General features: G+C 36.8%; 1 protein-coding gene across 1 annotated transcript in view; it reads right to left on the reverse strand.

Annotated features, from left to right (window-relative positions):
- Positions 1-14,078, reverse strand: part of PNPLA8 (patatin like phospholipase domain containing 8) — a 29,138-nt gene extending 15,060 nt beyond the window's left edge. The window contains exons 1-6 of the mRNA XM_063309427.1: positions 13,980-14,078; positions 11,345-12,518; positions 9,431-9,580; positions 8,442-8,593; positions 2,789-2,883; positions 1,341-1,512 (exon numbers count right to left, since the gene is read on the reverse strand). Coding sequence (XP_063165497.1) covers positions 1,341-1,512; positions 2,789-2,883; positions 8,442-8,593; positions 9,431-9,580; positions 11,345-12,433 — 1,658 coding nt within the window. The 5' untranslated portion in view covers positions 12,434-12,518; positions 13,980-14,078. The remainder of the gene's footprint in view (positions 1-1,340; positions 1,513-2,788; positions 2,884-8,441; positions 8,594-9,430; positions 9,581-11,344; positions 12,519-13,979) is intronic.
- Positions 14,079-16,183: the final 2,105 nt, after the last annotated feature.

Raw genomic sequence — 16,183 nt, forward strand, 5'->3', positions numbered from 1 at the left:
TAGAGTTTGCTATGTCTGCCCTTGCTCTTAAGAATTACAGTTCTCTTCGTCAAGTAAGGAGCAGGTTTTGCAACTATCTGTCTAGCTGGATTAAAATCAATGTATGAAAGCATGTGCTAAAAGTGAAAATTAGCTTTGATATATGTCTAATTAGCACAATATCCCTATCACTGAATAATATAATTTTCATGGACAATTTCTACAGCTTATGATACATACTTTAATTTTAATACCTCATCCTTGATTTTTTTTTAAAAAAGAACTTAAATACTGAATGCCTTTGGGTTTTAGAATCAGTTCAGTTAAATGATTCTCACCACTGCCTATTACTACTCTTGTTTCTTTTTACAGAAAGAAGTAACAACCCATTATAGTATTTCAATATTAGCAGTTTTTCTTGACAGATAAGGTTATTTAAAAATAGTAACTTTTAAAGTAGTGACAATCTTTACTTTTCCCAATAGTGGCTGGACATATATTCAGAAAACAGAGCTCTCTTCACTTCAATAAATAAATAAATGAAAATGTCATCATATAGTTTGCTAGAGTTGAACTAACATAACTATTTGATATAAATCTCTACAATTAACATTAGAGGTATGCAGGAAAATCTGTGTTTGAATTAAAGAGTATATGATGACTAGGTGATGGAACTAACAATCAAAGGATAGCTATATAAAGCATATCCTCCCAGATTATATTCTAGCAGGAGAAGGGAACTGGAGGGCAGGAATTTGGGTGGTGTAGGTGGAAGGATGAGTCTGATGGAGGCTCTGAAGTCTAGCGTGGGAATGTCCTCATCCCTTACTCCAGTCAAGAAGACAGGTTTAGGAATATTATTGTGCCAGTGCAGACTAGTATTGATAGAATTCAGATACTTTGTAAAGTTAGTAAATCTGTTCAAAAACAATTTTAATGCAGCCCTTTTTTTCTATGTTACTAAAGTGTCTGCCCTATCATAATTGTTCTCACATTCTGCCCAGTTATGCTACTTCACAAATACAGACCTAAACAATTCTAAACCTGGAAATGGGTTTAATGGTGACAGAAGAACAAAACCATAATAAAGAAAAAGATCTCCACAACAAGGAAGGTATGTGATACAGTGTCAGATGGGTTGCTACCCTATTGTTGCCTCCATAACTCAGATACAAAAGGTGTGGGTTCTTTAAGGAGCCATGAACTAGTACAACAAGCAGGCCCACATCAGATAAAAACACCTATCCTGTTTTAGATCCAAATATAATCCTCTAAATAATATAACAGAGAAAGAGTTCTGTTTTATACTTTGGACTATACTGAAGGAAATATGATTGGCAAATAATTTCATATTAACTTACTTAAGCATTTTCTCCCATATTTCACTGTCATAAAATGCGTGGCTCCATCCCATTTTAACTGTTCCAACAATGACATTTTGCTTAAAGACATCTGATCCTAATTTCTGGTAAAGTTCTTCACATTCATCCAGAGGGATATGGAATAATCCCAACATAAATGCCAATATAGCACCTGCAAATAAGTATTTATAAATCTGAATGACAATTTAAATGACCATCATCTTATACAAGGATTGGGAACCTAAGGTTCCAAACCACATATATCCCACCAGAATCTCTTTTCTGTGGCCCTTAGACTCCTCCATGTACCACTGCTAAAAAAAATGGTACTATGGATGCCTATGATTCTGAGGCAGGAAATGAATGAAGATTACCCTATACTGAAAGGAAGCTTGATGTAATTTTAAAAGGAAGACCTCAGAAAAATCCTGGTCCTGCCTACATGCCTGACATGGCCCAACCAAATCCCTTCCTTCCATTGCAGTACTCATCCTGCCCCAAAGTATTAAGTATATCCCTCAGCCAGCAAAAGGTTATCCAAATATTCTTTATAGCAGTGTTCTTGAACTTGGGAGTTGCAGTCCAACACATCTGGAAGACCAGAGTTTGTGAAATGATGGTTGATAACATTACATAACAGTTTTGAGTATAACATTAGAGTTTTTCAATGTTGCCAATATGAGTTTTTTTCTCCTTTCTCCTTTTAACCACATAAAAGGATTAATATATAATCCTTTTCTGTTCTGAAGATTCGCAGACCTAGCTGAAGGGATCTTTGCGAAAAGCAATGAAAGACAATTGAAGATTCATGTATAGCCCCACCTAGTGTTTAAGAAAATGTGAATGCTGAAACATCAATTACTGGCTCTATCTAGTCAGTACTGTAAGATCTGCCCTACAGTACTTTATTACTAAAAAATGTATCAAATCAACCTGCTATCCTATTTTGATGTCTTGTAGAACAGAACAGAACAGGACAGGACAGGACAGGAATATAGTGTTTGCAGACAAACACTTGATTCTGCCTTCTTGCATACGCTTTGGAGCAGGACTTTGTTCTGTAACTGTATGTGTGAGCAGTTAGCTGTACATTTTTGTACAAGGATGACCTACAACAGTAAGTCACAGTGGAGTTCCAGATGGATGTGTTCTGCTGTTTCCAGGTCTTCCACCCATTTTGTGTATATTTTCCTGGGGGATTGCTTTGATATCCTTTCCTCCCATATTGATCTACTACTTCTCTGTTGTTCTGTTTGGTTTCAATAAATTTGATGTGATATGCAAATTTAAAAGAAAATTAAAGCATCTTTAATTTTCAATAGATCAATATCATTTCCAAAAGAAATAAAACAATGGACTCTTTATTTATTTATCAAATTTTGCTACCGCCCATTTCCCCCCAGAGGAGGGACTCTTTCCATCATTACAATATTTTCAGGAAAATTTACCTGTACTCACTCCACAAATGTAGTCAAAAAGTTGATGAATGGGCTTTCCAGTGAGCTCTTCTAATTTACGAAGAGTCTGAAGTGCCACTAAGCCCCTAAAGGATATGAGAAATGGGCCGTTAAGCAAGTTACCATTTGCTAAGCAAAAACCAAGCATTTAATGCAGCTATTAGGAGCTGTGCATTCTATCATGCAGGGTTGAATCAATAAGATTCCACTGTGTTGTTCCACAGGTGACAATCGCCCTCAATATGCCCTATGTACCCCATCCCAAAAGATAGTTTGAGAATTCACTGGAACAGACTTGGGGATGTGTGACATGATGAGTCAGCAGGAGAATAACGGACATCTATTGATGAACCAAAGTGTGGTTAACAATAGATGTACCCACACCCTTGAGCACCTGTCTACTGGCATAACATGGTTTGCACACAGCACTTAGCCATGGTTAACTATGGTTTATTGCATAAACCACAACTAACTGGGTTGTATAACATGTTAACCCAGCCTTTCCCTAACACAGGGAATGTAGGAAATGTAGGAAATTTCAGCTACCAGAGTTCTCAGCAGCAGCTATCCTAATTAGGGAATTCTGGGAGTAGAAGTCCACTCAGACAGAGAGTGCCCAGACTGGGGAAGGCTGAGATACACCATAAACTATAGTTTATAATCCACAGATGTGGCTTTACACAAACTAAGCAAATTCAAATTGGAAAGTGTGGTGTGTGACACAGGCTAGTGACTAAGAAACTAGCAGTGCAAACCTCTACATCTTTACTTGGAAGTAAGTCTACTGGAGCTTAGCTTAATGCAGGCAGGTTTCACAGACTTACAATTCAGCATGTTATCAATTAAGACCTTTAGTATAAAGTCACAAATCCACAGGGTTAAACTTTTATCAGGCAAATGGAAGATTCAAATTTTCCAAAACTCTTCACCAGGCTATATGTCACAAATAGATAGGGAATAGATAAAATGAGAATGTTAAACAAAATATTTGGCCAACATTGAAGCCAAACCTATACTAGTTTGGGTCTTAAATGGAATGGGTGACTGCTTCTGGAATGCAAACTAGATGCAATCAGGTACAGAGCAGGATCACCTTGCAGCACATGACCCTCAACATGTTCTGGAAAGCAAAGGATAAATTCTACATGATTCATTTTTAAAAGTACATATTATAGTCACTAAAGTCTTCACTCCTCCAGGAAATAAAGCCAGACTGCTCACTTGAGGGAATGATATTAAAGGCCAAACTGAAATACTTTGGCCACATAATGAGAAGACAGGACACCCTGGAGAAAATGCTGATGCTAGGGAGAGTGGAAGGCAAAAGGAAGAGGGGCCGACCAAGGGCAAGATGGATGGATGATATTCTAGAGGTAACGGACTCGTCCCTGGGGGAGCTGGGGGTGTTGACGACCGACAGGAAGCTCTGGCGTGGGCTGGTCCATGAAGTCACGAAGAGTCGGAAGCGACTAAACGAATAAACAACAACAAAAGTCTTCACCATGGTCATGTCTATGCAAGATGCTTGGATCTGGGAGTGGGTGGAACACAAAGTGAACAAGGGAATGTTCAAACTCTCTGGTTTTGTAATACTTAGCAGGAGGAACCATTCTAGAGCATCTAAAAGCTTGCAGCTCATATAAAACCACAGTTGGCCTACTAAAGATTTTACTCAGTGGATTTGGAATTTTCAATTATAATTTTTTTAAATTCACAATTGACATGGCTGTTTTTTTAAAAGTGAAATACTGGTACAAGTACAGAATACTTCAATGCAAAAATATTCTCAATGAGTTCTGAAGAAAACTAGTTACTAAAAAAATCCTGGGAAAAGTGCTAGACTTATATGGCTTTGAAGGGGAAACCACTCACAAAAGTTTCCATTTCCTGACAAAACAGGGAAAGTTACTCTGGTAGAGATTTTTTCTATTGGCTTACTAATTATCTCTCAACTGGAAAACATTATTTGTCTTAAAAAAATCATTAAATTTCATGCAAATATTCTCATATACATATCTCCTTGCAGTGGGCCTTATTTCACTTATTTTAGATAAAATCTTAACCATTTTTTATGGGTAACCTTATCTGTTATATTTACTTCGGCTTACTTCTTAACCGTCTTAATGCTAATCTATTGAGTTAGCATTTTAATATCTTAGTAGCATAGCATTCAGTAAACTTGTATTTACTTAATAGTTAAGTAGTTTTAGCTGTTTTAAGTATATTTAAACATACTGCATCCTAGTATGTTTACCCATCACAATATTTTAGCCTACTTTCTCTTATTCTGTGCAATTTGCCTAGAAACTTTTAACTTTTTCCTGGGCTCTGTAACTGATGTCAATGAACCAACACAATAGTGAACATGAAGCATTTGAACACCAACATTTATTTATTCCTTGATAAATCAATATGCTCTACCTTTCATATAAACTTTCAAGGCTGTTTACAATTAAAAAATACAAAATATAAAGTGTAATAGTAAAACCTATGCAATTAAAGTCTAAATCAAGAATTAAACTTAGTATCATTTAAATAGTTTACAGTAAAAAGCTTGGCAACGTGCTATGCTTATTAAAGAACTGAAGACTCTGCTTTAATAGCAATCGATTGGATCCAAAGATTCTTTTCCTATGTCTGATTAAGATTCCTGTCAAAGGACAGGGACTTTGGATCCAATCCAAGTTTTCACCTTCTTTTACCATTTTCTGATTTTTGTTTTTGTACTATGCAAGATTTTACTGCAAAGGTTAAAAATATATTATATAGTAAACAAATCTAAGGGAAACAATGCCAAAGAACTGAAATGAAATAAAGGCATGTGGAGAGCATGTTTTAAAAGGAGGTCCAGTATAGAGAAGTCTTCAAGCAAGAAAGCAATTGCTTAGGAATCAGTAAAACAAGAATATGTTACTACATATAGTACCTTCACAGTTCACTGATTAAAAGCAAGACAGGGTGGTAGTGACTATAATTCATTAATGGTTTTAGGCATTTAATTAGTATCGAATGTATGATATAGACTACTGGAGAAGCTAGAGCAAAAAAAAAAATCAGTTGACTGAAAAAAATATGAAGAACTGCATTTTACAGAGGAAATTAAAGACCAGTTTATTAAGGAAAATAATCTGTTCAACATGCTTTTTGCCATCTTGACTTTAAATCTGTGGCTTTTGATCCCAAATCAAGTTAGGGTGGTCCACTCAAAGTACCAAGAGATTTGGAACATTAGAATTAAAAAGCATATAGCATTTCCAGTCGCTAAAGAAAACCTTGCTAATACGACTTACGACTTCACAAAGAATTTGACAAAGAATTTCATTGATGAGCAAAGCATCCCATTCCATCTGTGTGGTGAAGGCATAAAGCAACCACTTGAAAACTTGATCCAGTTTCTCTGACACTCTTCTAAAGCTTTCTGGGTATTTGCATACATGCCTCAGAAGATACTTCCACTGGAATAGCTGGCAAATCAAAACAGCTGCTGCTACACCAGCCTTCAAGCAGAAATGTTTTCTGTATATACATATGTATCCCCAGAAACTCAAAGCCGCCAGACTGAGTGTACAGTTGCAGCTGCTTTGCAACTTCTTTGTACTGACTCAGATCCACACAGTCCTATTAAATGAACTTGTTGCTTTGGCGGCCTCAGAAATTTCCATAATTCTGAGTATAATATACAGTTTCTCCAGAGGCTAAAGCAACAACTCAGATCTGGCGATTAATGAAACATCATATTTCTCTGCCCTTATTGTGTCCCGATAGCCCTCCAGCGGCTCTATTTAGGGTGACCTGATCCCTATTGGGTAGGAAGTGCCCCTCGGAATATCCACTGGGCTGCTGCGAGGATTATTCAGGTTATCTGAAGGACAGTGTCCCTCAGATTCACTCTGACCTGGACTCTGAGCAGCGCAGGTTGAGGTGCCTGGGACATGGTCTGGTGGTATGAGATGAGATGAGTCTGAGCTGGTGACTCTCGAGAAAGTGGACAGGATTTTCTGTGCTCTCAGCACAGGGTTAATATGTTTTATATGTTAATACAGGTAGCCCTCATTTAGCAACTGCAAATGGGACAGGCAACTGGGTTGTTAGGCGAAGAGGTTGCTAAGTAAAACTGCAACTGTACTTATGATCTTACTTCAGCTGTCCTTTGCTTTACAGACCTGAGAGGTCGTAAATGCAAGGATTGGTTGTAAAGCTACTTTTTCATCACCATCGTTAACTGCAAATGGTCACTAAACAAGGCAGTAACTAAACAAGCAGTACCTGTATGTGTTACAACTCTCAGAATTCCTAGTTGGAGTGCCCCAAAAGCAAACTCAAGTATTTTACACATCTGTTGGTTAAAATAGTAGATACTGAATTGAAGATCCAAGTAAGTCTTATCAAGCAGAAGCTTTCCTGTTCTGACAGAAAATGTGCAACAGCACTTTAAATTAATATATGTGGATATCAAGTGCTGCATAGAATATGTGCTTGTATTTTCAATTCAGGAACTCACTTAAAAATGAAAATCATTGAGAGGAAAATGTTGACCAAGAGTATAATATTCTCTCTAGTCAATGTTCCAAAATATCATCATTATTAATAATAAAATTAATAATAGTAATATTTGTATATATCCCGATTCCCAATAACTTTGGGCCATTAGACTTCTAGTTTTATGAGAACAATTTGTTGGCTATCGTAATTGTGAATAAGCTCTTATTTACACAGGCTTAACATTTGGTTTAATTTAGTATCAATTTTAATTTATGTTTTTAAACTTTTTCTTTAATCATTATTTGCCAATTTGAATTGAAAAGAAGAATATAAATTGAATAAATAAAAATAAAATACAACATAACTTAGTTTAATTCACAGTTAACCACCAGTGTTGTTTACTTGTTAGACTAGGACCAGGGAAATAGAAGTTCAAATCTTTGAAGAGACCTTAGGTTAACTGTTAAGCTTTCAATTTGATGCGCCACAGAGGGTTGTGCAAATCAAATAGAGAGAATCTAACAGGAGTACCAGCAATCTGTGATTTGGTATCACATGAATGAGATCTAAATTTCTACTTGCCTTACATTTCCATGTAATTTCCAGACTGAAAATGCAAACCAGGGTCAAATAATTTGGATTATTTCAATGGTTGGCTAACTTTGAAGGACAAAATTAGGTGGTTTTTTTTTTTTTTAAAGAAGAGTGGAAGTAGTTTGCTAAAATGGAGCATACAAAGCAATTAAGAAGCATATATACATAGGCCATATGTATGGGTGTAATGCCACACTTACATACATATCAACACTTTTATTAAGTTTTCTATGAGATTTTCCAACGTTATTGAAAAACAGATAAACGTATGGCATAAATCTAAATTTAGAAGTACAGTGACATTAATTTTTTATCATGTTTTTATTTTTATTTCCAGGGAATTCAATATTTTGTTTACTCAAATTTACAAAATGTTACTCCACTTCTACCAGGCCAGGTGAAAAATATAGTTTCAAGAACATGATATCAATATAAAAATATCAAAATAAACCACCAACAACCCAATTTCACTCTGGTAATAACCCTTTTGAGCCACAAAATTCTCTGGGAATGTTTTGCTGATGTGTTAAAAGAAATATGGTCATATGACAGCATCTAAATTAAATACCTTGTTCCTCCACCATCAATGGAAAGAATTCGAATGCCCCACCCTTTTACTGGTTCTGTATATCCAATCACAGCCAAGGCCTCTCGCACAGCAGCCTGTAGGGCTTCATCTTTCGCCTGCCTCAGCCTCAGCAAGCACGAAATGACATTTTCCTAGAAGAAAAAATAAAGTTTTTAGCTGATATTCCTGTGATATCACAAACCTGAAACTATTCTGTGTACTAGATACCTTAAGATTAAAATGAAAGTAAGGACACCCTTGCATGTATAATACTTGCCCTCAACCCCTGAGCTGTGAGAAAATAAATACTGGTAAAATCAACAGAATTTACTTCTGAATTAATATACCAGTACCAGGTTGCTGGAATCTTTCACTGCCAAAAATGTAATTTTGGCTAACTTTTCAAATCACAGATCAGTATAAGGAGACAACTGAATTACAAATAATACAGTGACTATAATTACACATGATTCCAGTTTCTATTATCAGAAAGAAATGAATACAATTATCTTCAGAACACTTTATACCATTGTTCTATGTTCTTAGAAAATTATAAAATAATACCAGAAATATTGGTTGGTACAGTTTTCATAAGAGGTCAGAAACCTGCCAAGGACTACATTTCTCAAAATAAATTTATTTGGGGTGGGGACGATTGCAGGTTGGAAAAGAGTGGAACAAAAGTCAGGGGCTATTAAAATGAAAAGTGGTTGGATCCACACACTCATCTCTGATCCAGGTAATGAAGAGACTGATTGCTTGCAGAAGCCAAAATAAAATCAACTGAAAGTCCACAGGTTGCCCACAATTTTAAAAGATATTAAACCCACTGATCCCTGTTGATTCAGGTATAAAGTGGTTTGGGAATTTAGAATTACATCTAAAAACTACAACATAAAATGTTCTATTCACTATTCCTTTCAGACAAATACTTTTTTCTCTCTCACACAATTAGGATCCATTCCCTATTTATGGTCAGATAACATTACCTTAATGGCAACTCCTCTACTGTCTGGAAATTCCAACAGATGGTATGTCAGTTCTTCAACTCTGTTGATGCAGACTCTTCTAGTAGACGATCTTCGCAATGCTTGGCTTAAAGCCCGAGTTCTGTTATCGACACTTACCTTTGCAATAATCTGAAAACAAAAAATAAAAATTGAAAAAAAACCCCATAAATATCAAGGAAATGTTTGTAAAACAATTAAATGTATTGATGCATTTCAAAAAGGTACGCACACATAATTTATTATCTTCTCCAAATATGGGATATGTGGATAAATGTGTGGATATTTAAACATTTGTCAGTGAAACAGTAATTTTGTGCACCCTGACAGAAATTCTTAACATAATAATTTATCTTATGATAAATGTTTTTATCATAATTTATCTTATGATAAATGTTTCATCATAATGTTTTATTCTGCATTCACTACATATGGATTCAGAAGGGTAAGTTCTATTGAGTTTAATGGGGTTTGCTCCATTAAACTCAATAAAACATTACAGCTTTCACCTTTAAGGGACCATAGAACTGGTTTTTCTGCATAAAAATAAATATATTAAGGTTATGTTAGTGAAATACATCAAAAACATATTTTAAACTAAATTATTTTTGTAAGTTTACCTTTCAAGAAAAGATATTTGCCTGTGAAGTGGTTGTGTTGATCATTGTCTGTTGGTTTATCTCAGCTGCCAGTTACATGTTTATTTTATATTCTTGCTAGTTTTGTTGTTTGCTGCCAGGTGACTTTGATTTAGGCAGCCATATAAATTGAAATAAATACATCTTTAAACAGCCAATTGTTTACCCATTATTCCTTCAGATACCACTGAATACAACTTTTGGCATTCTTATCACTGATCACACTGGGTAACGTAAACTGTAGTTCACAACAGGAACAGGGCCATGGATTTTCTACTCCTGATTTATGGTTAAGCACAATTGCCAGTTTTGTCAGACATAACAATTTTTTTTCTTTTCATGTCTACAAAAATCAGTTCCAGAAAGATGAACTAATACATGTCTTTCTGTCTACTAATAACTTCCACAGATTTGCTGCAACTTATTTGGGAGAACTGAACAGAATACAGGCATCGTAACAGAAACATGAGGTTAGCTTTGTTTCTTTCAAAAATTTGCTCTTCAGTAGCACATTGTTCAATAAAAATTTAAAGTGATCAACATACATATTTTGTGTGTGTGTATGCATGTTCATAGATGTGAACTTGTATTCATATTGCATAATAATTCTAGTAAGTCTTACAACAGCTCTGTAACACAGAATTACTCAGGTCTCAAAATAGTCAATCATCTATGATGACTAAAGTCTGCCTTGAAATAAGCAGGTAAGACTGGTTTTATAAATCAGTTTATAATGGATCATCTTCCATTCCCAAGATATTGATGTGCAACAATTAACTTTTTACATATGCATGGGTAGCACCTTCTGTAGGCTAAGACGGTACCGGTCTCTCCTATTTAACACAAAATCGCTTCAGATAAATTGTTTGCCCTCATTTATTTTAAGTATCACAATGTTCATGGTAAAATATATATCTTTTACCACAAATATTGTCATGTAACTGTGAGTGAAGTTGTACAGCTCTAAATATACCAGGAATAGGCAGCTTGATGTCCTCTAAATGTTTTGGAACACAAGGCTATGGACTCTTGCTATCTGCCATGCTGGCTGAGGTTGGTGGAAGTTGAAGTCTACAACATTTGGAGAACTGCCTTGATTGCCTACTCCAGTCTATACACTAGGGACTGTAAAATTGAGAGTTTTCTCTTAAACAACAATGATGAGAGGGGATTACAATTTACTGCTGTTGATAACACCTGTTCTTCTATGCTTGCCATTAATGCTTGACAAACTCTTATCTACAAGAAAGACATGTACCTTTTCTCTTTGAAGAGATAGTCTCTTTTCTTTCTCTTCTGCACGTTTAGCCTCCTTGTCATCTTTCAAAATGTCCTCTTGATCCTGTTCTTTGGTCTTTTCCTGCACAGCACATTTTGTATCAGATCGTAACTTAGGCACTAGGCCTCCAATGTAGCTATCCACAAAGGCCTGTACACTGTTACTAGGGTAAGAAAGAAAACTCGAAATACCCTTTTTACTGGAAGCTGAAGGAACAGAATTGACTTTTCCAGCATTTGGTGATTGTGAGGCAGGTATTAAAGCAGATACTGCATTCATCCTGTTTTCATCACTTAATATGTCATCTTCTGATGAATCAAGTGTTTCTTCTCCCTGATTGGGTGGCTTCGGGGGGAGAGCATCCCCTTTCTTCCTTTGATCCATTCCAACAGTGCTAAAATACCAGTTGATGTGATGGGCTACAAAGTTGTATGTTTCCCCGAAGTTTGTAGCAAATTTGCTAACATGAAAAAGACTACTTTTGATATCTGAAGAATCTTTCAAAGAGCCTTGACTAGTACTGACTGACTCTAAGACTCCATCTGCAGACACAGTCTTCTTCTCATGTGAGTTATCATCATAACCCCCTTGATAGATTTCACTTGTGACTTCTCTGTATTTTTCTGGGCTCATAAAAACACTATTTTCCTTCCCATCCGTTTCAACCAATTTCTTCAGTATAGCAGAATGAGGTTTTAGACGAGCTAGCCGTGAAACTAGTTCACTGTGAGTGCCGGACACAGCCTTTGAGACAGATTCTAAAGTGTTCTTCAATCGTGACATGCGACTGTTTTTTGTCAATTCCTTAGAAGTGCTAAATTTAGAAATTCTGTAACCCAAACAGTAATGGCAGTAGAGGTACTTCTTCTGCCACAGTGTTTTGCCTCTGGCCCATTTATAGTATTGGCTGCTTGTGTGTAACACTCTAAAAGGAGAAGCATAGCTTATCCTCCAAAAAAGCTTAGGTCTGTAAAAGTAGTGTAGTTGCCCAGTCCTTTGTCCACTCCAGAGACTTTTTGTACTAAATATTAGGTATACATATTTATCTAAAAGAAATTGAATTGACATTACTTATAAAAACTGAGATCATCCATAAATTCTTTCCCTCCAAAAATCTTATTTTAGAAGCAAACATCACCATTCATAATATTACCTGGAACAGAAGGAAAGAGCATCACTTTATTATCTATAGCAGGCTCTATAGGTAAACAAAGATTTTCTAAGAGACATTATACTTGTTCTTCACCTAGAACAGCTTTCTGCAACCATATAGCATATGTTGGGAACACAACTCTCAAAATTCCAAGTAAACCTGAGCAATGTTGAGTTGCAGCTCCAATACATGGAGAGCACCAGCTTAAAGAAGACAGGCCTATAAGGAAGCTCATCAAATTAATAATTGGGTCATGGTATAAAGCTCTTCTTAATATACTGATAAAAAAAAAAAGAATTCTTAATATACTGATAAAGAAAAAAAAACACAGTGTCTGTTATCTAGGAAAGTGCTAAATATCCTCAGCTTCAGCTTCATATACAGAGAGAAGATATGCCATGCGTTCAATATTCTTAGAAATTAATCACACACACAAAAAAAGATCAACCACAAATGCATGTACATGCCTGTAAGAAAAAGGAATACTTCAAAGTAAATAAACAAAAATGACTCAGTAGTTAGCTAAGCCATGTTAGAAATATTGACAACACCCTCAAACTCCCAAAACGTTCTTCAAAAAGTTAACTCTTCTTCCAATACTGTGATTTTCTATCCTATTCTGGCACAAGCCATTCCTCTTTAATAATCCAACTTCAGCACAACAATCTACAATGTCTCTAGAAGGGTACTTTTGGGAAATGCCCAGGGAAAGAACAGCTGCTTAGCATAATATAGCCTGCTAAAAAGCCGTATCAGAATCTAATGGTATTACACCCCCCATACCACTTGCAGGATGTCATGCTGTGGGTGACCCAAACATTTTCAGGAAAGAAAAGCTGCATCTGGCAAACCACCTTGTAAGGCACAGACTAGTAAGAGGATAGCAAGAGTTTGGGACAAGAGATTGCACCACCATTATCCTTAAAAGTGTCAGATTCATCTAGGCATAAATTTTCTATGTCTGTAACGGTTGCATACACTGTGCACCCACAGGCTATACATGCAGGCAGAAACACACCGTACAGTCGCATTCAAGGGAGGATCGTCTGGGAGCGAGATGAGTTAGTCTGCTCCCAGGACTCTTGAGCGGGCCTGGGAAGGCGGGGTGGGGGGTGGGGGAGCATCCCGTCCCCTTTTGCTTTTCCGCTGCTACTAGCAGAGATGATACTGTGATCTTAAAATGGGAAAGGGAAGCCTTCTCTGCCCCCTTCTATTCTCTTATTCCAGGAGGTTCAACCTCCCTTCAGCAGCGGAGATTTCGAGCCTTGAACCTGGTGCGGGGAGGGGGACGCGGCTTCCCAACGTCCTCTCTTTCTGGAGCTGCTTTCTGGCTTTGAAGAGATGAGATGGAGGGAGGCGGGAAGTTAATGCTTCGCCTGCCTGCCTCAACACAGCAACGGGCTCCCCGCACCCCATTCCTCCTGCCTCCCTCTTCCCACCCAGCCCCTCTCCTTCCCTCACCGATTACAGCCGCCGCTCCCAATTTCCTTCAGGACTCTTCCTGCAAAGCCCAACCACCGTAGAGCTTTTCCGAGTCAAGGAGCCAGAGCGTCCACGCTCGGACTTGCGCTCAGTAATCTCTATGGTAGCTGGGCCGAGCGGGAGGGCGGCGGCTGAAAAGCTCTCAGCTGGGGGGAGGAGGAGAGAGGGGCGTTATGGGTAAGCCTGGGAGGTGTCCATCTGGCTTGGGCGGAGCGTGGGTTGTTGTTCCAGGTTTGCGTAGGGTGTGCGCAGTGGAGGTACGCTCGCAGCCGAGGCAAAACAAAAGCGGCTAATGCGACTTGGCTTTTAAAGCCACAAAAACCACGCGCATTATAGAATGTCCCTTGCTCGTGTTGCTTCTCCCGTGGAAGAGGGCGCGCGTAAAATGTAACGAGACATAAGTTAATGGCAATTACTGAGTCCCATGCTTATTATTTTTTTTTTAAATTGAGAGTAGTATCCGACTTATTGCAAAATGCTTCTGGAGGAAAACATACTCTTAAATCCAGGCCTCCAGAGATAAACATATTAAAAATCTCCATTACAATAGAAGTGTTCAAATAAGAACACTTAGGTTTTGATGAAATAAATGACATTCTTGTTCAGTGTAAATGCTAGGAAAATGAGGGGATAAATGACACTAAGAGCTAAGTGAGCAGTTTAGAAAGACTGTGAACATCAAATGCATTTGACATCACATGTATCAGTATGTCATCCCCTCCCAGCTTCAGGAGGACTTGGTTCAGTCTTCCTTAGCTAATTCCAGAGTCTGACAAAACAAATCCAAAGTCAGTGACTTAATACGACTTTATTATGGAACTGCATTTTGTGCTAAGCATATTACATCTAAACCAAACAAACTATATTATGGCTTAGTGTAATAATGTCAGTCTAAAAAGTATGCATGAACACTGAACAGAACAAGATAAGTGAAACACAAAAGGAATCATTTCCATGCAGGATGTCCTAAGGCTCAACTGTCTGGACTAAGTATTCACCCAACAGGACTGTCACAGGGTCAACAAGTTAAGCTAAAGCTGCCTCTAAAGCTGCAAACATAACATGAATGTAATTAACATTTCAAGAAGGTGTGTGCATGTCTTCTGCTTAATTTTTTTTAAAATGTGTTGAATACATAAGCAAAGAATAAAAACATTAGCCATATATAAAAAGTAAAAGACAGTAGGAAAAAAAACAAAAACAAAAAATGAGCCAAAAAGTATGGAGGTTTAAAAAAATTCAAGACAAATGTCAACATAAATGCAATTTTTGCTCCCATGTTGCAAGTTAAACAGTGATTTTTATGAAGCTTAGCTGCATGCTTATAATGGAATCAGTCTGAGATATAGCTGTTCACAGCATTCCTGTTATTATATTGGCATTGCATATTGGAAGTGAATGAGCAGAAGCTGAGATAGTATAATCAAATACTGTAGTATTTCCACTGAGATTATAATGAGACAAAGTAATACAATAACTATAATATCTCTAGTCAGTAATAAACTGATTTGGCTTTCAAACCAAAATTGCCCTATACAGAATAAACTTCAATGGAAATTCAGTGCTTAATTGGATGCGAAAGCCCTGGACTCCAATGTTTTGCATACAAAGTGGTACAATTTTATATGTAACAATAACACTTTTCACAGAAAATAATTGATTTAGGGCAGGAATATATGATTGATCCAAGATCTCCTCATCTGAGTTCTAGGTATGTGTACAGCCACTTTATAGATACAAGTGGCATTTTTTTCCAATAAAATGGGAAATATTTATTTATTGTATAAATAAGCATGCCTAATGATATGTGGAAAGTCATGCAGGCTAGAGTTGTATGCACACTTACCAGGAAATAAGCCTCAATACAAACAACATTTTGTTTCTATATACAGTAAATATGAATTTGCTTGTGCTGCAAATCGATTTACATGGTTGAATTGGGATTTGTGGCCCCTTCAAACACTAGCTCTGAAACAAACAAAGTTCATTGGGAAGGAGTTACTGAAAGATAAAGGCCATCATAAGTCAGGTGGATTGTTGACAAACATTTCTGGGGAGAAAGGGATCAATATCTTTGTAACTCCTTGCTTCTGTTCTTCCATAATAGTACAAAATTATTAACAGTGATAGGGATTATAAACATTGATTTTATTTGCAATATTATAACTATTGACTTTAAGTAC

The sequence above is a fragment of the Candoia aspera genome, chromosome 7 (assembly GCF_035149785.1).
Source record: "Candoia aspera isolate rCanAsp1 chromosome 7, rCanAsp1.hap2, whole genome shotgun sequence".
In the NCBI taxonomy this organism is placed as follows: Eukaryota; Metazoa; Chordata; class Lepidosauria; order Squamata; family Boidae; genus Candoia; species Candoia aspera.